The sequence below is a fragment of the Denticeps clupeoides genome, unplaced genomic scaffold (genome assembly GCF_900700375.1).
Source record: "Denticeps clupeoides unplaced genomic scaffold, fDenClu1.1, whole genome shotgun sequence".
In the NCBI taxonomy this organism is placed as follows: Eukaryota; Metazoa; Chordata; class Actinopteri; order Clupeiformes; family Denticipitidae; genus Denticeps; species Denticeps clupeoides.
This window is the reverse complement of record NW_021630015.1, coordinates 10551-31178: the sequence shown is the minus strand read 5'-3', so window position 1 is coordinate 31178 and position 20628 is coordinate 10551. Positions and strand designations below refer to the sequence as shown.

The 20628-nt window shown below is 51.0% G+C and overlaps 4 protein-coding genes across 4 annotated transcripts; 2 read left to right on the top strand and 2 right to left on the bottom strand.

The window, feature by feature from the left end:
- Positions 1 to 593: 593 nt before the first annotated feature.
- Positions 594 to 5737, bottom strand: trpc2b (transient receptor potential cation channel subfamily C member 2b). Its single transcript, XM_028967679.1, has 13 exons — positions 5060 to 5737; positions 3926 to 4618; positions 3642 to 3851; positions 3408 to 3572; positions 3172 to 3346; positions 2892 to 3092; positions 2637 to 2799; positions 2434 to 2526; positions 2163 to 2355; positions 1961 to 2088; positions 1711 to 1783; positions 1443 to 1575; positions 594 to 1359 (listed from the first exon to the last, which is right to left on the bottom strand). The coding sequence occupies exons 1-13, from the start codon at positions 5072 to 5074 to the stop codon at positions 641 to 643; spliced, it is 2961 nt and encodes a 986-aa protein (XP_028823512.1). The 5' UTR covers positions 5075 to 5737; the 3' UTR covers positions 594 to 640.
- xndc1 (xrcc1 N-terminal domain containing 1) lies at positions 5561 to 11410 on the bottom strand. The gene is made up of 10 exons (XM_028967666.1): positions 11280 to 11410; positions 9666 to 9807; positions 9431 to 9586; positions 7911 to 8062; positions 7736 to 7818; positions 7331 to 7479; positions 7200 to 7254; positions 7023 to 7123; positions 6878 to 6954; positions 5561 to 5581 (listed from the first exon to the last, which is right to left on the bottom strand). Exons 1-10 carry the CDS (start codon positions 11322 to 11324, stop codon positions 5561 to 5563), a joined length of 981 nt encoding a protein of 326 aa, XP_028823499.1. The 5' UTR covers positions 11325 to 11410.
- A 525-nt stretch (positions 11411 to 11935) lies between these two features.
- rnf121 (ring finger protein 121) lies at positions 11936 to 18438 on the top strand. Its single transcript, XM_028967723.1, has 12 exons — positions 11936 to 12061; positions 12413 to 12450; positions 12536 to 12677; positions 13375 to 13529; positions 13605 to 13712; positions 14198 to 14318; positions 14400 to 14533; positions 15120 to 15221; positions 16672 to 17188; positions 17327 to 17449; positions 17537 to 17880; positions 18117 to 18438. Exons 1-9 carry the CDS (start codon positions 11981 to 11983, stop codon positions 16790 to 16792), a joined length of 1002 nt encoding a protein of 333 aa, XP_028823556.1. The 5' UTR covers positions 11936 to 11980; the 3' UTR covers positions 16793 to 17188; positions 17327 to 17449; positions 17537 to 17880; positions 18117 to 18438.
- A 73-nt stretch (positions 18439 to 18511) lies between these two features.
- On the top strand, positions 18512 to 20343 carry LOC114780434 (E3 ubiquitin-protein ligase TRIM17-like). The gene has a single exon (XM_028967724.1). The coding sequence runs from the start codon at positions 19025 to 19027 to the stop codon at positions 20000 to 20002; it is 978 nt and encodes a 325-aa protein (XP_028823557.1). The 5' UTR covers positions 18512 to 19024; the 3' UTR covers positions 20003 to 20343.
- The last annotated feature ends 285 nt before the right edge of the window (positions 20344 to 20628 follow it).

The window sequence follows — 20628 nt, the reverse complement described above, 5'->3', positions numbered from 1 at the left end:
TTGGGGCGGAGCTCCGACTGGAACCCTGAATGAAGTTGGGGGCGGAGCTCCGACTGGAACCCTGAACGAAGTTGGGGGCGGAGCTCCGACTGGAACCCTGAACGAAGTCGGGGCGGAGCTCCGACTGGAACCCTGAACGAAGTCGGGGCGGAGCTCCGACTGGAACCCTGAACGAAGTTGGGGTGGAGGTCTCGTGTTCCCATAATAAGAAGATGCTCTCAGGTCCTGCTGGAAGTCGGGTGTCTGTCCCGTGGGTTGTTACACGGTAGGAATAATGAGGGTGGTGCTCGGTAATGGCGGTAACTACGCCCACGGAGCTTTCGGTTTAAATTATATGATATGAAACGACGTTATTATCTATTCGGACGTTACGGAACCTCCCGAGTTCAACTGTTCCGTGATAAATAACCTTCACACAACATCTGTTCCCCTGAGGTCTGCTGCTGGAAAACGGTCCTTATTTACAGCGGGGTTTCTGGTCTCGGAAGGTGATAATTTAATTAGGCGTCGGCCCTCAGGGGCCCTCGGTTATTGTTTCATCAGACTCTTCCGAGCCGGAGGTGCGGTTAGAAAGACACGAGAAGATGTGATGCTGCAGTGGACCTGGTTTATTAATTCATGTGTCGTTTTACAGAAGGTGTTAGTGGTGCAGATCCATGGAGTCCTGGGAGCCGAAGCCCGTGTCCCGGGAGTCACTGGTGCTGGAAGGAGAAGGCAGGACCTCCCCGCTGAAGCCTGGGTTCCCCTGTGCTCTCCTCTCCCACAGCTCAATCTCCTTCAGCTTCCCTCGCCTGCTGTCCTGGGGGCTCGGACCCCCGTCCATCTCGATAACCGTGTCCCCTTCTGGCTCGGGCCCTTCGTCCTGAGCTTCAGACCCTCCTGGGTTCTCCACGCTGTTCTCTTCTGTTCCCAACATTTCCTCCACTTCTCCAGCCCCGGAAACGTTCTGATCCTCGGCGGCTGTTCCTTCTTCTGACTCTGGCTCCACCACCTCCATCTCCTTGTATGTTTGATTGGCTTCTTCTTCTGTCTCTAAGTTTGCTTCTCCCTGATTGGCTGTCTCCTCACCTGTCTCCCCCTGACTGGCTGTACCCTCCTGTCCCTCATTAGTCCCCGCCTCCTCCGCCTCCTCACGGTGCACGGCCAGCGGTAACGTGTCGGCAGGAGAACCGCTTCTGAATCCTCTGAAGTTGTTTTTGGCTCCTTGGATGTATTTGCCCAGGAAGGAGGAGGAACCCTCTTTCTCCACGGTGACGGACCCCGGCGGCCCCTTATCCAGCAGCCCCTGGTGCATCTGAGTCAATTCGGTGTGGAGACGCTTCACCACCTTACTGAGCTCCGTGATCCGGTTTCCAATGTCTATGGAGGAGAAGATCAAGTTCATCATTTTCAGCTCAGACTGAAGAAGAACGTGCTACTGTGGAGATGAGAGACCACAGGACCTTTGCGTTTGGTCTCCTCAAACTCCCTGCGAGCCGACTCGATGTAGCGCTGCACCAGAACCCGGATCACCTGTTGGCGGTACGGAATGCGTTCTTCTCCACCCTCACCTCCATCCTTCTTAATGCCGTTCATCTAAGAACAAGGAAAAAATGTGGAGATCCTTTTCTCATCAGCACTCACGTTAAACCAACTTTAGACTGATCCTCATACTCCAGAAGACACTGAAGATGACACTGAATGTACACACAGGACCAGTAGATGTTTTACCATTGAGCCAAGTGGTGGGTAGTCTGGAGTGGAGTTGTAGTTGCAGCAGCAGCAGATTCTACGGAAAATCCCACTTCGGAGCGAGAAAACAGACAGAGAAGAACGGAGGACATGGTCAATGTTGAAACAACGGCGGAATTATCTCAAGAGCTTTACAATCTGGTCCTCAACTCCAGTCCTGGACTCCACAGTGCAGCTGGGACTGGGACCCGTGACCTCTAGACTCTCTAGTGTGTGTCAGCTGAGGTACCGGATGAGGTAGAACATGGCTTTGGGCGAAGGGATGATGTTGAAAGGGACAGGCATGGTCAAGCCCTCTCTGAAATAGCTCAGGTAGAGCTTGGAGCGAGCAAATTTCCACTCCACATCTGCGTCGTCCTGCCAAGAGAAGAAAAGAAGAAAGTGCATTAAAAGGCAGCTTCACCATGTCTTCTTCACAAAAAGGGCTTTACCTCAATCTTCTGGAAGGAGTTGGTGATCATGGCGATGAGCATGTTCAGCAGCACGATGACGATGACCAGTGTGAAGATTCCATACAGGACTCGGCCCACCAGCTCCGCCAGCACAAATTCGTTCATGTCCACATAGTCTTGGTTGGACATTCCAAACATGGTCCAGTACAGGAATCGAAAGGTCTCGTTAAACCTAAAAAACATTTCAGGTTCAGGGCCAAAAAAATGTATTTGAATCTATTTTTTTGGCAAAATAGAAGTGGTCCATTACTTCCCAAGATGTTCTGAAATGATGTAGGGGACGTAGATGTTGTTGATTCCACAGAGGAAGGCCGTCCCTATGATCATGAGGATGAACATGAACCTGCAGCAGATACGGACAGGAGTGAAACACAGCAAATGGAGACACTTCATTCTCAGTCTGTGTGTGTATATGACAGATGTGTCGGTCCCAGTGATCAAAATCATACCCACCTCATCATGTCATCAATCATCTTGCCGATGGAGATCTGCAGGGTCCCCAGGGACTCGTGAGCGGGCAGGATGTACGCCAGGCGGGTGAAGCTCAGCATGCTGGTCACCGCAAACAAGACCTCCGATATCAACTGTGGGTCCTCCTGATGCCAGTCATCACGCACTGATACACACACACACACACACACACCCACATTAATGAAGATCTTCAGGCTCCAGGTCCTTGTAAATCAGCGTGACAGTCAGTGCGCTCACATGTCTGGGTGAAGTAGACGCAGTCCTCTCTGCTGTCAGGTGACTGACACAGGAAGTGTCCTTTAAGCAGGATGAGGACTCGCAGCGAGAAGGAGGCCAGGTACATGCTGAGCACCATCATGTCCAGGCAATTCCACCAGTCCAGAAAGTAGCTGCGAAGACCCTCGATCCACACCTCCTTACATTCAAACCAGAAGAACCCTGCACACACAGCAGACTGGTCAGGCGGTCACAGTCCCATGGTGACCAGAGACGTTTCGTGAATTACGGTCCCACCTACCAACCACCCAGACCATGTGGAAGGAGCTGTGGAGCATGTTCTGCTCCCGGGAGGCAAACTGGTGACGGTACATCTCCATGGTGATTGACTCCCCGAGCAACGTGATGAGGAACCACATGTAGGAGGCGGAGTGGAGCAGGAACTTGATGACCGGAATCCTCAGAGTCTTTCCCACCTGGCCAGAGCAGAAGGGTTGCGTCACCGGCCTCTGGAAAACCACGGAAGACTGAACCCACCTTAGACTTCGGTGCCACCCAGTAGACCAAGCAGAGAAGCGGCATGGTGAGGAAGATGCCCACAGACACCAGGAGCTTCCAGGTCATCCGACTGCCTCTCCATCCCGACAGCTGTCCACACCAGATGGACGAGAGCACCTGCTGACAGATGGGGTGGGCCACAAACTGACAGAGACGAGAAGCAAATCAGCGTGGTCCTGTCTTCTCCCAGCAGATGGGTGGACGCGAGCAGACCTGCTTCTGGTTGTAGTTGACCGCCAGCCTCAGACGCTCCAGGCTGGGGATGCCCTCCTCAAACGCCTGCTTGTCCACCTCGTCTTCGCCGTCGTCTCCGTCCAGCCCGCAGTGGTTCAGGATGGTGGTGACCTCGCTCTGGTTCCGGCACATTCCCAGCATCTCCACGGCGAACTCCTGGCACAGCTCCTCCAGGGCCAAGTACTGAGGCTGCGTGGAGCCAAGCAATCACTTTAAACAAGGTTCAAACCGCCCCTGCCCCGCCCCGCCCCCTGACCTCTGACCTTGAACTCGGGCTCCTTCTTGGACAGCTTGCGCAGGTCCCGGCTCAGGCGGAACGCGCTCAGCATGGCGTCCTCGGACGTGATGGACAGGTAGGCGCGGCTGGCGATGCCGCGGTAGGTGTTGATGCGCGACAGCGAGAACTTCAGCAGGTCGTACTGGCGGCCGTTGCGGCACTCCAGACAGGCGCAGGACATCTTGTGCGGCCACGGGATCACGTGACCCTTCTGCGTGAGCATGGTCACGATCTCGTACAGGTCCTTCTGGCAGGCGAGGGTCAGCGGGGTCACGCCGGGGGCGAACTGCGAGTTGTCGATGGAGTGGTCGAAGATGGCCTGGGAGAAGGAGCGCACGTCCATCTTGTTGCCCTTCTCCTGGTCCAGGCGGTCCAGCAGGCGCTTGACCACGCGGGGCTGGTTGGTGTCCACGGCGACCAGCAGAGCTTCGTGTATCTGCCGGAAGTCGAACTTGACCCCCTGCAGCAGGGCGTCCATGGTGTCCTCGTTGCCCAGGCGGATGGCCAGGTTGAGCGCCTCGCGCCACTGCCGGTCCTCGGACTCGTCCAGCTGCCGGATGATGCCGTCCCCCGTCTTCAGCAGGCCGGACACCTGCGCCAGGTTCCCCTCTTGGATGGCGCCGATCAGCTCGGGGGGGAAGCGCAGCTTCTTGTTGACTATCTCGCGCCAGAGGTCCGGCTGTCACCCACAAACCATTTACATTTACATTTCCAGCATTTACCAGACGCCCTTATCCAGAGCAACTTACAATCAGTAGTTACAGGGACAGTCCCCCCCTGGAGCAACTTAGGGTTTAGTGTCCTGCTCAGGGACACAATGGCAGTAAGTGGGATTCGAACCCGGGTCTTCTGGTTCATAGGCGAGTGTCTTACCCACTAGGCTACTACCACCCAAACCGGTGTTAGTCACGCGTACAGCCCCACACAGAAGCAGCCCCGATCTTCTAATCTGGACCAGAACCGATAACCCGCACGAGGTCACTCGTCACGTACTATTACAAACGGAACAGACCTCTCTGGAAACCTATCACCTGACCCACAAATAAACAAGTCCGATTGGAGAGGAACCGGATGAAGACCGAGTTCGAGTAGAAGCAGGACGGGATTGTAGGAAACTCACTGTGAGGTTCTCCATGGTGTGGAATATGAGAAGGTCTGAAGGTCGGAGCCGAGTCGCAGCCTCTGCCCGATCTTGCTTGTGCAGAGTGAGCGAGAGCAGGTGGGACGGTGAGCAGCGGCGGGCCCCGCCCGGTTCCGCGCCCGAACACAATAACAGCCGCGGTCTCTACGGAGCCACTAATTAACCGGCGGCTGCGCCTGCTTGTCTGTTGCTGTATACGATGGTGACACGGAACATCTGACACCCGATGGAAGAAAAACACGTGTTTATTTATTTATTTATTTATTTATTATAGTTTTAGAATTGTGATACACAGCAGCGCAGCACGCGGTGAAACGTGTCCTCTGTATTTAACCGTCCCCCTTGGTGAGCAGTGGGCACCATGACAGGCGCCCGGGGAGCAGCGTGTGGGGACCTTCATCAAGGGGACCTCAGTGGCACCTTGGAGATTATCTTCTGATTCCAGGTCCACTTCCCCCAGACGGAGCTCGCTCCACGTATCTACAGCCAGGATTCCAGGTCCTACAGAAGTCATGTCGTTAGTATCGTTACATACCAAGCAGAGACCACAGCTCTGAACCAGAGACACACAGCTCTGAACCAGAGACACACAGCTCTGAACCAGAGACACACAGCTCTGAACCAGAGACACACAGCTCTGAACCAGAGACACACAGCTCTGAACCAGAGACACACAGCTCTGAACCAGAGACACACAGCTCTGAACCAGAGACACACAAGCTCTGAACCAGAGACACACAGCTCTGAACCAGAGACACACAGCTCTGAACCAGAGACACACAGCTCTGAACCAGAGACACACAGCTCTGAACAGAGACACACAGCTCTGAACCAGAGACACACAGCTCTGAACCAGAGACCACAGCTCTGAACCAGAGACACACAGCTCTGAACCAGAGACCACAGCTCTGAACCAGAGACACACAGCTCTGAACCAGAGACACACAGCTCTGAACCAGAGACACACAGCTCTGAACCGAGACACACAGCTCTGAACCAGAGACACACAGCTCTGAACCAGAGACACACAGCTCTGAACCAGAGACACACAGCTCTGAACCAGAGACACACAGCTCTGAACCAGAGACCACAGCTCTGAACCAGAGACACACAGCTCTGAACCAGAGACACACAGCTCTGAACCAGAGACACACAGCTCTGAACCAGAGACACACAGCTCTGAACCAGAGACACACAGCTCTGAACCAGAGACACACAGCTCTGAACCAGAGACCACAGCTCTGAACCAGAGACACACAGCTCTGAACCAGAGACCACAGCTCTGAACCGAGACACACAGCTCTGAACCAGAGACACACAGCTCTGAACCAGAGACACACAGCTCTGAACCAGAGACACACAGCTCTGAACCAGAGACACACAGCTCTGAACCAGAGACCACAGCTCTGAACCAGAGACACACAGCTCTGAACCAGAGACCACAGCTCTGAACCAGAGACACACAGCTCTGAACCAGAGACACACAGCTCTGAACCAGAGACACACAGCTCTGAAATTCTGCCCCTGAGGGAAGCTTCACTTAACACAGTGTCAAGTTTTCTCTGTACATTGAAGAAGGTTCATCAAGCATCTCGGGGAACGTTGTCAGAGCTTCAGACACGTCCACGTCCACAGTGTCCATCATCACAGTGGACGATGTCAGTCATCGTCCACCATGTCTCCACAGCTGCTGGCATGCGCCTCAATAAAGGACATGAGGAAGGAGACCCCACAAATTGGGCAGGGCGTCGAGACCCCATCCTCCCTTAACTCCGCCTCCTGACCCCACCCACTCACAGCACTGTGGGAAGTGGGCGGCTCGGACTCCATGCAGGAGGCGGCGTGGAGACGCAGCAAGTCGGCGCTGTAAACAACTAGAGATCAAAAACACGGTCAGGAGGTCAGAAAACACACACACACACACACACACACACACACTGACCTCCACAGAGAGGACACACGGTCTCTGGTTCCACCAGAGTCTGGTGAGAAGATGCTGCTGGACTGGGACAGTGGGTAGCGCCGTGTCTCTGTTTCTGCCTGCTGGTTGAGAGGGGTCAGTGGGGGGTCAGTGGGGGGTCAGTAGGGGGTCAGTAGGGGGTCAGTAGGGGCTCTTTACCTGCGAGGCGTCTTTGGTTCCTCCACTCTGCTGGTTGCTGCAGATGCTTGAGGGCCTGAGGAGCAGCAGAGCAGTGTTTTACTCCCAACTCTGGTTTTCACCAGGATTCGTTTTTATTCATGGTTCCTCACGTTTGGCTCTTGTGGATGGTGAGTTGGGGGTCCATCTCTGTCTGCGTATAGGGGGGCTGGAGGAACCTCTGCAGGGGGGTTGAGGAAGAGAGCGTGAGGCGGCTGTGAGGAGCATTCGCTCGGTCCGACTCAGATTCACGGGGCTCCTGCTGGGGAACAAAGAACATCTCATCTCACCAACCAATAAAGTAATAAAGCGAAGTGATTGTCACATGTGATACACAGCAGCACAGCACACGGTGCTTCCTTAACCGCTAGGCCACCACCGCCCCAACATGCAACACAGTCCTGGTTTGTTGCAGAATAAAGGCCTCTCTATGCCAGCCATGGCCCGGATGACCACAGCAAATTTAGATCTGCATGCCAGACATTTTAGAGTTGAATAAATGATTCTGAACATCTCACATGGTCTTTGTTCCAAAAAATGTTCTCTGGACCACAGGACTGGAGAGCCACTCCTCCACCGCGGTCCGCTTGTCTGGAGTCGTCTGGAAGAATCAAGAAGCCACAAGATCAGCATTAGACCGATTTATGAACCAGAAACACACACACACACACACACACACACACACACACTTACCGGAGCCTCCTGCACAGTGAAGGTGGGCGTGTCCTCTGGACTGCGCACCTGCAGGAAGGACAAGCCAAACTGTGCATTTCTTCTGTAGGGTTGTGTGCAGGTGACTCGCAGCCGGTCCCACATCTGGTCCAGACCTTCAGACAGGAAATCAGCTGCGTGTGCGCACAGCAACACACACACACAGACATACACACACACACACAAGCCAGCATAACCTCATGTCATTCGTAATCACAGTTAATGGGATGGTAGTAGCCTAGTGGGTAACACACTTGCCTATGAACCAGAAGACTACAGAGTCACAGGTTCAAACCCCACTTAATACCATTGTGTCCCTGAGCAAGACACTTAACCCTAAGTTGCTCCAGGGGGACTGTCCCCTGAAACTACTGATTGGATAAGAGCGTCTGATAAATGCTGGAAATGTAAATGTAAATGTTTAGCTTTCATTGCTACGCTGACGACACACAGCTGTATCTGTCAGCAATGCCAGATCAGAGGCAGCAGCTGAACAAAATAGAGAATTGTCTGAAGGACATTAGACAGTGGATGCTCACCAACTTTCTCCTGTTAAACCCTGACAAGACAGAAGCGCTTGTACTTGGGCCTCAAGCAGCCAGGCATAAGCTGGCTGACTACACAATAACCCTGGATAGCCTTTCTATCTCACCGAGTATTGAAGTGAAGGATCTAGGTGTCATCATTGATGCAGGTCTCTCATTCAGTTCACACGTAGATAATGTCACTAGAATAGCATTCTTTCACCTTAGAAATATTGCGAAAATAAGAAATATCATTTCAATGCATGATGCAGAAAATGCTCTAGTAGGTGCATGAGTAAACTCCAGCTAGTACAGAATGCTGCAGCCAGAGTTCTAACTAGAACCAGGAAATTTGACCACATCACCCCAGTCTTACAATCACTGCTCTGGTTACCCATCAAATTTAGGATTGACCACAAAATCCTACTTTTGAATCCTACTTCTAAATGGTCTTGCTCCACCTTACCTAAGTGAACCCTTAGTTATTTACTCTATATAACTCTACTCTATATAGCTCACTCTACCCTGGAAGGGCGTCCCTCTCTGTATCACTCCTTCCCAAGGTTTATTCCTTTCTTTTTCTCTCTCCTAGTGGACTTTTTCCTTGTGTGGGGGTGTCAACTGTGGGGCCTGTTGAGCCCCTAGAGACATAATGTCTGTGATTATGGGCTATATAAGAAATAAAATGTTGTTGTTATAAAGGTCCCCTATTATTACTTTTTTGCTTTTATATTGGTCTTATTGGTCCCCTAATACTGTATCTGAAGTCTCTTTCCTTATGACGACATAAGGGGACAATTTCCAGATCCGACCATCTGAGCTGTGGCTCTCTAAACGGCGAAGCAGAATGAACAGAATGACTGCAGGACATTAGACAGGCTGGGGGGACTCTTGTTAATATTAAATCATCTCACAAAGTCGCATTTTCTTGTCAGGGGACCTTTAATCTGGAAATGGTGTTCGCCCTGAAAGCCTCACCCTTTTTAAACATCCGCACCGCATGTCGGCCCCGGCCGTCCTGCGAGTCCACGGGGCTCATCAGCGTCGCTGTGGGCAGGAGAACCACGTAGGGACGGTCCTGTGACCAGGAGGAACGTCCGGCATCAATCTGGATGAACGCGGAGCCGCAGTTACCTGGCGGGTGGAGGAGTCATGAATTATACCAACACCAAATATTCCCACCGATACACACAAACCGGCCATCTTTCCTCACCGACATCAACGAAGCCCACAGCAGCAACCTGCTCCAGCTGCAGCTCAACCTTCAGCACCCCGGATCTGTCCTGCGGGTCCGACAGCCACGGACGCCCATCCGCCGCCACCCGGCACAGGTTCTCCACCCCGTTCTGAGGGTCCTGCATTTTTTAATCATCATCCAACGAACACACATGACGAAATATTCATAATTCAGACATGGGATACCTGAACTCTGCCTCATGTTGAATGTGTAATAATAGAAGAAAATTACACGTTATTGCGTAATTTAATTAATCACGTGTTAATTAAATATATCACGTGTGATAATGTTTGCTTTCAAACTCCAAACTGTTCAAAATTATGTGAAGTGAAGTGATTGTCACATGTGATACACAGCAGCACAGCACACGGTGCACACAGTGAAATTTGTCCTCTGTATTTAACCATCACCCTGAGTGAGCAGTGGGCGGCCATGGCAGGCGCCCCGGGGAGCAGTGTGTGGGGACGGTGCTTTGCTCAGTGGCACCTTGGCGGATCGGGATTAGAACCAGCAACCTTCTGATTACGTGGCCGATTCCTTAACTACCCTAAATACGGCAATATGACATAACCATACGACTAAATGAGAATAGTATACAATAGCAACATCAAATTAGGAAAAATTTGAACACATTTTTTAAGTGAAGTGATTGTCACATGTGATACACAACAGCACAGCACACATTTTGATATACAGCTAATTATAAATGTACTTATTATTGTGAAATATTACCCAACAACAGTATTTCAGAGGCCTTTTATTTCATTTCAGCATTTTTATTTGACTTTTCAGCAGAATGACTCCGTCTGTCAGTCAAGGGAGACGGGGCAGAGCTAGTCGTGTGATTGGCTGCTCCTTTGCTCAGACATAAACAATATTTAGATCTTCTGCTGCAACGTGAAATAAAACTCGACGTGAAATAATGTTTGTGAAGGTCAGGAGAAAAGTCCGTTTCTGAGGTTATATCCACATCTTAGTATATCTGTAAATCTCGGCCCCAGTCGGATCCATAGTGAATTTAACCAGATAAACATTTACAGGGCTTTTCTTGCCCATCCTGCAGCCCGAGGATCATCACAGTCAACTTTATTTCCAAAGTGCTGTACAGGCATTAAAGGACACACAGAAATACAGAAAAAGAATAAGGTAAAATACACTGACGGTAGAAGCAACAAACAGGCAGAGGTTGGAAGAGGTAGCTGGTTCCACAGGCTCGGTCACAACTACCAATGTGTCCCTGAGCAGGACACTTAACCCTGAGTGTCTCCAGGGGACTGTCCCAGTAACTACTGACTGTAAGTCGCTCTGGATAAGGGCGTCTGGTAAATGCTGTAAATGTCAATGGAAGGAGAAGGAGAGAGTATACGAGCAGTTATCCAGGAAAAGTAGGAGATGATAGGAGTAGGAGTCATTCTGCTAAAAGTCGCATTATCAAAATAAAAGGCCAGAAAAGTCTGATACTGAAAAAAAAAAATGCTGAAATGAAATAAAAGGTCGCTGCTGGGTAAAAATAGTGAGCAGGATAATAATAATCAGTACACTTGATGTATTCCTTGCAGACCCCGAAACGCGTGTAAAGAATAAGTTTACCTGTGATGTGAAAGAAATGACGTGTTTTATTCGGATTGGAGCCATCTTTTTATAATTAGCAGCATGTAGTCCACTTTAACTCGGCCGACTGGTTTGGATATTTCCCGCCAGCGTGTACGCATGAGTCTTCCTGTAAAACCGGAAGTGACGTACGAGCCACCTGAGTTGAAATTCTTCTTTTTCTCCTGTTTGATCTATTTTTTTACAGCCTGTGTTCCATACTTTCTTCTGTTCTATTTTCTTTCCCTCTTACTGTTTTTGTAACTTTATACTTTATCTTATCCTCTCATACCCTATATTTTATATGAATTAATCTTATAATCTACGAGAATTTGGGCTATATTAAATATATTTGTTTGTTAATACAATATATAAAAAGAGTCTGTCTGCAGACCTCCTCGGTGGTTTGATTTTATTCTTTTAAAGGTACTGTAAAGTTTTAACCCTGCATGTAACCCTGTACGTGACGTAATGGAAAGGGGGCGCTTTTAAGACGTCAGATGACAAGAATTAAAGGTTTTTATTTTCAGAATCTGAGAGTTTAATCTTTCATTTACACTTGCGTATAAAGGAAACGCGAATCTACAGAGCCCTTCTGAAAAATAAAAGAATTGATCGGTTCTCTGAATCCGCCTCCTGTGCCGCCGTGACCCGGAAGTGATGGTGGGCGACGGCGGTGTCAGGCTGCCAGGCTCCGGAAGATGGCGGGGGTGTTCGAGGTGGAGGTTGACGGTGTGGAGCACGACCACCACGGACACGGGCGCAGCGACGACGCGCCTCAGGTGAGCGGCCGCGCCTGGCCCGGGTTCATCGCCGCGTCCCGGCGTTCATTCTGAGCGGAAGTGGCGGACCCGCAGCAGGCGGCTAACGGGCTAATCGGGGTTAGCAGCGGGCGGCAGCGCTCGATTAATTATGATCATCATCATCATCTTCACCCCCTCACCACCGTCTCCGGCCGTGTACGTCTACCGTTCATCCGCCGCCATTGCGCCTCAGGTCACTGGGATGGGGGTCAAAGGTTAAGTGTCCACGTAGGCATGATTTGAGCGTCGATCAGCTGAACTGTTTTTTGTTGTTCATGTTTGTTTTGCTGGTGACCCCGGAAGTGTCCTCTTCTCTCAATTTGTCTTCAGGTTGACCTGTCCCAGCTGTCCCCGGAGGAGAAGTGGAGGTCTGATGCTTTTAATGCTCTTCTCCAGGCTGCCTTTTTGCTGTGAGTGACCTCCTGCTGACCTCTGGATGTTCTTCATCTCCAGGTTGGAACATGCCAGGATGCACGCCAAACACAAGGGCCATGAGGCCATGCATGCCGAGATGGTGCTCATCCTCATAGTCACCCTGGTCCTCGCCCAGCTCGTCCTGGTCCAGTGGAAGCAGAGACACCCCAAGTCCTACAACGTGAGCTGCGGGTTCATGTTCCTCATGCATGAAGATCAAACCGCAAGATGTTCAGTTCAGGACTTCTGGTTTATTATCTAGTAGATTTGATAAGATGGGAAGGGAACGTTTTTACTGAAGCAGGTCTGCAGGAAGATGCTTGGATGTCGTAACCTGCAGCATGAGTCCAGTGCACCATGTTCAGTCTCTTCTTCACTCTACTAGCTGAATTTCTGAATTTCTTCAACCCCTTGGTCACTAGAACACAAATGGAGGATTCTTTACAGTAAAGAATTTACCTGCTGTTCATGTTTCCATGGCGACCAAACATGTGCGGAAGACCTTGTGTGTGTGTGTATGTGTGTTGTGTGTATTAGAGAAGATTTAGATGAACTTGGGACCTTCTTCTTGTCTGACTTCTGTATAGAAACTAGAACAGAGTGAATAAAAAGATTGTATTCATAGTTGGGGGTCCTAGTGAACCAGAACTGACCACTTCATCCATGGTGACATGGAAGCCATGTTACAAGTCGCTCTGGATCAGGGCGTAAATGTAAATGGCAGGTTGTGGAAATGAAAATAATCCACAACGTGTCTGGGGTTTTAACACCTTGTTGATTCGGTGTGTGTGTGTGTGTGTTTGGGCTGTTCTTGGTTCTTTATCCTGTGGTTGATGGTGGTTCTAGGAAGTGGAACTCGTGTTCTCTGTTCTCTGCAGCTGGTGACGTTGTTCCAGATGTGGGTGGTCCCGCTGTACTTCACCACGAAGCTTCACTGGTGGCGTTTCCTGGTGACTTGGCTCATCTTCTCGGTGGTGACGGCGTTCATCAGCTTCCGTGCGACTCGTAAGCCCCTGGGCTGCACCACGCCCAGGTAAAGTCCTGAGGGCAGGAGGTCGGGGGTCAGGGGGGTCGGTCCTTCATTTTCCCGTCTCCCCCGTCTGGACAGGCTGGTGTATAAATGGTTCCTCCTCCTCTACAAGATCAGCTACACCACGGGCATTGTGGGATATGCGGTCATCATGTTCACGCTGTTCGGCCTCAACCTGCTGCTCAGGTGAGACCCTGTTTTTATGCTTCTGACTTCTGTGCTGTTTATTAATAACACGTTTATTCACGCGAGAACTGTGACTGAAGTCCATGGTGTTTATGAAGTTTATTTCATTTTCTGAACAGACAAGACGATTCTCACACGCGTTATGGCTTTTGAAAGTGAAGTGATTGTCACGGTGATCCACTGCAGCACAGCACACGGTGTCCTCTGTATTTAACCAGTGGGCACCATGACAGGCGCCCGGGGAGCAGCGTGTGGGGACCTCAGTGGGCACCTTGGCGGTTATTACGGGGCCACTTCCTGTTTTTGCGTTCGTGGTGACCTTTCTGGGCCACCATAGGTTCGGGTTTTTGCTGTTTCTGTATCTGTGTGTCTCGATCCCAAATCATAGGTCTCTGAGTAGATTTTGTTTATTCTGCCGGTGAGAATCCTGCGCTGCGTTCCTCCTCCTTCTTTTCAACCTGAAGGTCTTCTGTGTCTTCTTGCAGGATAAAGCCTGAAGATGCCATGGACTTCGGCGTGTCCCTGCTCTTCTACGGTCTCTACTACGGCGTTCTGGGACGGGACTTTGCGGAGATGTGTGCAGACTTCATGGCCTCAACAGTCGGGGTGAGCGGATGCGGGTTGTGGGCGTGGCTTCTAGCCTGGCGGCGCGGGGATTTCATGGACGTTGGTCCTGCTGTGTGTCAGTACTACAGCGCGTCAGGGATGCCCACGAAGCATCTGTCGGACAGCATCTGTGCCGTGTGTGGACAGCCCACCCTGGTGGACGTGAGCGAGGAGGGCATCATCGAGAACACGTACCGGCTGTCCTGCAACCACGTGTATCCTTCACGGTGTGTGTGCACGTACGTTTCCTGCTCGTTCCCACGTACAGCCCGTCTTCATTTTACTTCTGGACCAGTCTTTGTGTCCAGCTGTCATTTTAATACATTATTATTATTATATATTTTTTTCAACCCTAGTCAAGATTCTGTCGACTAAAACTCTGAGCATTTTAGTCTTATTTAAGTCAGAATTATCCGTGAATAATTTGGTCTAGTTTTAGTCAATAAAATCTGTTTTTTAGTAATGCAGTTCTATTTAACCCAGGTAATATAGTACAAGTATGGAGTAGAACATTTCATTAATTAGATAAGTTGAGGGGTTTTCTACGTTTTATGCTCCTGTATTCCTGTAATGAATCGTGCTTGTTGGTGTGTGATGATTGTGACCCGCCTGACCGCCTGGTCAGATGATCACCACCAGTTCATGCTTTTATCTGAGTTACATCCTCTTCTTCACACCAGACTCATTTCAGTAGGAATCATAAAAACACAGCGTGTACACACTGCAGTTATTGTTTGCTTGATGTTGTTCCCTGTCTGTCTGGCCACCATTTCCCTCAAGTTCCTTAAGTTGACCTCACAGGTTCCATGAATTCTGCATACGAGGCTGGTGCATTGTGGGAAAGAAACAGACGTGTCCGTACTGTAAGGAGAAGGTGGATCTGAAGAGGATGTTCAGCAACCCGTATCCTCCACATCTTCCTCTGTCTCTGTATAATTGTCACGGTAACATGATGATGATGATGATGATGTTCAGTAGGCCAGCATGACCTGTGATCCAGCTGCTGTTAAGGTCGACAGGAGGACAATGTACACCTGCTGCCCGCGTTGCGTTTTCCCATAACCCCCCAGTGCTGTTCAGGGAAACTCCAACTTTGATCTGATGTTTGGAGTGAATTGTCTCGCTTTGCAGCAGATAGATGTGGAGCACCTGATCAGACCTTCTCCACTCACCAACGTGAACCTATTGCTTTATGTTTGGCGTGTATTTCCATCCTGCTCCTGCTTCGGGGTGTCACTTCTTATCTGACCAGGGTGGTAGTAGCCTAGCAGGTAACCACAAGACCCAGGTTCAAACCCCCCTTTCTACCATCGTGTCCCTGAGCAGGACACTTAACCCTGAGTGTCTCCAGGGGGGGACTGTCCCTGTAACTACTGATTGTAAGTTGCTCTGGCTAAGGACGTCTGGTAAATGCTGTAACTGTAAATGACCTTCATGGCTTCTGGCTTCTCTGTGATGTCCTATGTTTCCTCTCTGCTCAGCAGTAGAGCTTTGTGTTTTATTTGGTATTTGAGCTTCTCGTTCATGATGGGAAGTAGAGCTGGGATCTCCCTGCGGTTTGTTGACCGCGACAATCACTGAAGAGCAGACGCTGGGTTCTTCTCACCACCCTGACCACGGCTGGCTCCACGCCGATCGCTGGAGCTCAGTGGCGGGAATTCAGGAGGAAGGATGACCAGCAGCTCCAGGAAGGGAGACTCTGGCTGAAAATCCTCCAGCTACAGTATTTACCAGACGCCCAGAGCGTCCTCCTGGAGACCTGCTCAGGGCGCTAGTGTCCTGTTAGTGTCCTGCTCAGGGCGCTAGTGACCGGTTAGTGTCCTGCTCGGGGCGCTAGTGACCGGTTAGTGTCCTGCTCGGGGCGCTGGCGACCGGTTAGTGTCCTGCTCGGGGCGCTGGCGACCGGTTAGTGTCCTGCTCGGGGCGCTGGCGACCGGTTAGTGTCCTGCTCGGGGCGCTAGTGACCGGTTAGTGTCCTGCTCGGGGCGCTAGTGACCGGTTAGTGTCCTGCTCGGGGCGCTGGTGACCGGTTAGTGTCCTGCTCGGGGCGCTAGTGACCGGTTAGTGTCCTGCTCGGGGCGCTGGCGACCGGTTAGTGTCCTGCTCGGGGCGCTGGCGACCGGTTAGTGTCCTGCTCGGGGCGCTAGTGACCGGTTAGTGTCCTGCTCGGGGCGCTGGCGACCGGTTAGTGTCCTGCTCGGGGCGCTAGTGACCGGTTAGTGTCCTGCTCGGGGCGCTAGTAAGGTGGGGTTTTTACCCGCTAGGCTACTACCAGCCACCTTGATCTGGTTACGGTGGTAAAAGATGAATTAATGATGAATGATGATGTGTCCTCCTTAACGCACCTCTGCAGATGGGAACGGCCGCACGTGATGTACGGTCAGCTGCTCGACTGGCTGCGCTACCTGGTTGCCTGGCAGCCTGTAATAATCGGACTGGTGCAGGGGATCAACTTCATCTTAGGACTGGAGTAAGGCGCGGCGCTCGTCTGTGCCGGATTTTAAATGGAATGAAGACTGGTGTCCCAGGACCTGGACCTTTTATCTCTCTGTTTAGAACTGTACATGCTCTGTTGTTGTGTTATGAATGGTCATATTTGGCATCTGTATGTAAATATAATGATCCAACATAAACATCAGTTTCTCAAGTTTTGATGTTCGCTGGCGTTCACGTTCATGATCACGTCTGATATGGATTCGTGGTTAAAATTACGCGGCTCGTGATATTTTGGGATGAGTCACTGTTGCCGTGGCAACCGCCCGAAGTTTCAATTTTCGTTTTGTTTGGGGAAGTGCTGGCCTATAAAAAGCAGCAGCAGCAGCAGGGTGCATCACAGGAGATCATCATGAGGACTGGACACGATGGTCTGGGTGAGTCTGACCTTCACATCCACAGGCTCCTCTGGATTCAGGAGGAGGGGTGTGATCTTCTGAGCTTTTAGCTTCATTGGACCCAGTGATGCAGGTCTTCTGAAGAGTGATGTGACGTGCTGCTGGTTTTGTCTCCAGGCTCTGGCTGCTGGACAGCAGCTCTCCTCGTCCTGCTGGGCAGCCTGACTTCAGATGCCCTCCAGCGTGGGCAGAAGGCTCCTAAGATCCTCAAGCCACTGAGCAACCTTACAGCTTCTGTGGGTAAGAGGTTGAGGTTTCAGGGAAACAAGTCTGGACGAGTGTCTAGTTCGAATGTCGAGTTCCACCTACTGTATTTTTGATCTTCAGGACAGTCAAAGGTCATCTCCTGTGTGGCGAACCCTGGACTGTCTCCAGATGAAACAGTCATCTACTGGCTTGTCAACAACACTTTCATCCAGGCAGCATATCCAGATGGACGGATTAGTATGTCTGAGAGGTGAGGAACTGGTCAGCTGACCTCCCCTTTCACTTTGAGCACTCACCCAGCTGTGTGTGTGTGTGTATGTGTGTGTTTCAGTTATTTTAAAGGTGGATCCGTCATCCTCAAGAGGAACCTGAAGATAGTTGAGGTTCTTCCTGAAGATTTCAATTCTGACTTCATCTGTGTGGTGACCAATCCAGCAGGGAGAGCAAAGACGACAATAAGACTGGTGAAGCTCTTCTTCTGTCTCCATGTCTCTCACACACACACACACACACACACACACACACACACACACATATACACACTTACCAGACGCGCTTATCCAGAGCGAATTACAATCAGTAGTTACAGGGACAGTCCCCCCCTGGAGACACTCAGGGTTAAGTGTCTTGGGTCTTCTGAACCTGGGTCTACACAGGACACACACATGCACGCACTATGACTGACCGTGTTCTTCTTCAGACACAGAGCAACAGAAGTACTCCAGACCACACAAGGTCCTGAGGAACCTTCTCATCCAATCAGCTCGCCTTTCTTCAGGAACCAGCCAATCACAGATAAAGGATTTATCTCAGCTATTTACGTGCAGCACCATCAAGTTTTGATTTTCTCTCGACGTGATTCGTCCCGCCAGCTGCTACTGACCCCTGCTGGCTGAACCCCCACTTTATTAATGTAGCCCCTGTACATGCTGTACTATGACTGTTATGTTTTTAAAAAATATTTAATTCTGAAAATGTCTGGGTTGATATTTTTGCTACTATTAAAGATGATTTCATCCTCAGTTCTGTCTCCGATAAATACACTTTCTTATAGAAAATATCCTCATAACAAACATCTAATAAGTCATTTAAAAAGGAACAAGCTTCTTTAATAGCAGGTGAAGATGATGATGGTGGCGGCGCAGCAGGTTCCGTCGTATTCCTTCAACGTTCCGTCCAGGTTCTACAGCACCACACCAGTCGAGTGGGTGATTCCCTGATGAGTCAGTTCACATGTCCCAACTCCGGAATTCACCCCATGATGATAGTTTCTGCAGAACCGGTCTGGGTTCCTGACGCCTGCGTTTCTGTTTACGTTAAATCAGGTCCGGTGACTTCCACGTTCACCCAGAAATCATCAGCAGCTTTTTCCTGTTTGATGTTCTTTTTTTCTTCACTGACCAGCATGCTGATGAAGGTGTTCCTCCTGAAAATGGAGTGTTTTTCAGACATTTCACTTAAACCAGGTGAAGCTGGAGAACCAGCAGTGACTCAGCTCACCAGGTCGAGTTCCTGGGTGGAGCTGGTTTAGAAGGAGCTCCACCCTCGTCTGAATTTCGCAGAACTTGTCATTCCAGTTGTCAGTCTGTACAAGGCGCTTGTTCCACGATGGCCAGGGAGTCTGCAGTCCTGGAGAACTTGCGCTGCTCCATCTGCACAGAGTTCTTCACCGAGCCGGTCACGCTCAGCTGTGAGGGTCAGCACACCTTCTGTAGGTCATGTATCCAGGCCAGCTTGAACGCTGGGCATGGATGCTGTCCAGAGTGCAGAACCCCGATCAAGAAACGGACCTTCAAGGTGAACCGGATCCTCAGCAACATGGTGGAGGAGCTGAAGGGGGAACGAGGCCACAGGAACGTGTGTGCAGAACACGGCGAGATGCTGCAGATCTACTGCCTGACGGATAAAGCCCTGGTGTGCCTGGTGTGCCGCGACAGCCGGGCGCACAAAGGTCACAAGTTCCAGCCGCTGAAGGAGGCGGCACAGCAGCTGAAGAAGAAGGTGCAGAGAGACGCTCCCTCCACCCTGGCCCTCTTGAGGGAGGACATCAGTAAGGTGGAGAAGTTTGTGGCTCTTCAGCGCAGCGAGTTAAACTGCAGCAAGGAGAGAGCGGACAGAATAAAAGGCCAGATCCGCGCTCAGTTCAAGGAGCTGGTGGAGGAGCTGAAGAAGACAGAGCAGGAGGAGCTGAGGAAGGTGGAGCAGATGAAGGAGCTGGTCTGCATGCAGGAGAACCTGACGGAGATGGAGAAGGTCCTGGCCAGGGCCAAGGAGCGAGAGAGCAGCCTCCAGTCTGCGCTGGACTGTAAAGACCTGAGCGGCGTCCTGCTGGACTGGCAGAAGACCAGTCCTCTGAAGGGGGAGCACCAGGGACTCAGCCCCTCCGCCAGCTTCCCCCGCCTCAGCCTGCGGCAGAACCGCCTGGAGGTCCGGCAGACCAAGAGCCTGGGCGACTGCGTCAAGTGGGCGGGGCTCAGGAGGTCCACCGCCAGGAACTTTACTTTGGGCAAGAAGACCCCCAGCCCCCCAACTCTGTTCTCGGGGAGCGACCTCTTCAAGTTCCTGAGAAGCCCAAACCCAGTTTAAGATGTGTATTACGCCTGACAGTCCGTAGTGACAGGGACAGTCCCCCCCGGGGACACTCGGGGTTCAGTGTCCTGCTCAGGTGGGGTTCTTCTCGGTTTTTTGGTGGATTGTATAAGGATTTAAATCAGATCCAGAACGCAGCAGACAGGCTGGTCCTCTAGTTGTGGGAATATATTTGCTCTCTGGTATGGATGACTGTCTGAAGGAATTAAGGTCCAACTTCATGATTCTGAGGTGTGTCTGTGAGAGAAACCACGTGATGAAGGTCCTGTTGCACGGCTTGTTTTTCTCTCCTCTTCTGTTCTTTTTGTTCTTGCCATTAAAAATCTGTGCTTTTTAAACGTGTTTGTGGTGCTCGTGGAGACTCATGGTCATCTATTTTACATATGAGAGGATGAATAAGAGACCTGGCTGCAGACAAGGAAGCAGGTAAGGAGGTGGACCTGTATTCACAAAGTTGTGGGTTCGAATCCCGGTCCGCCGAGGTGCCACTGAGGTCCCCTTGATGAAGGTCCCGTCCCCACACAGATTGTCACATGATCCAATCATGTGACCGGGAGTAACACGGAAACGAGGTAACGTGACTCCTATATAATAGGCTGGAGAGCAGCTGCCAATTGCTCAGT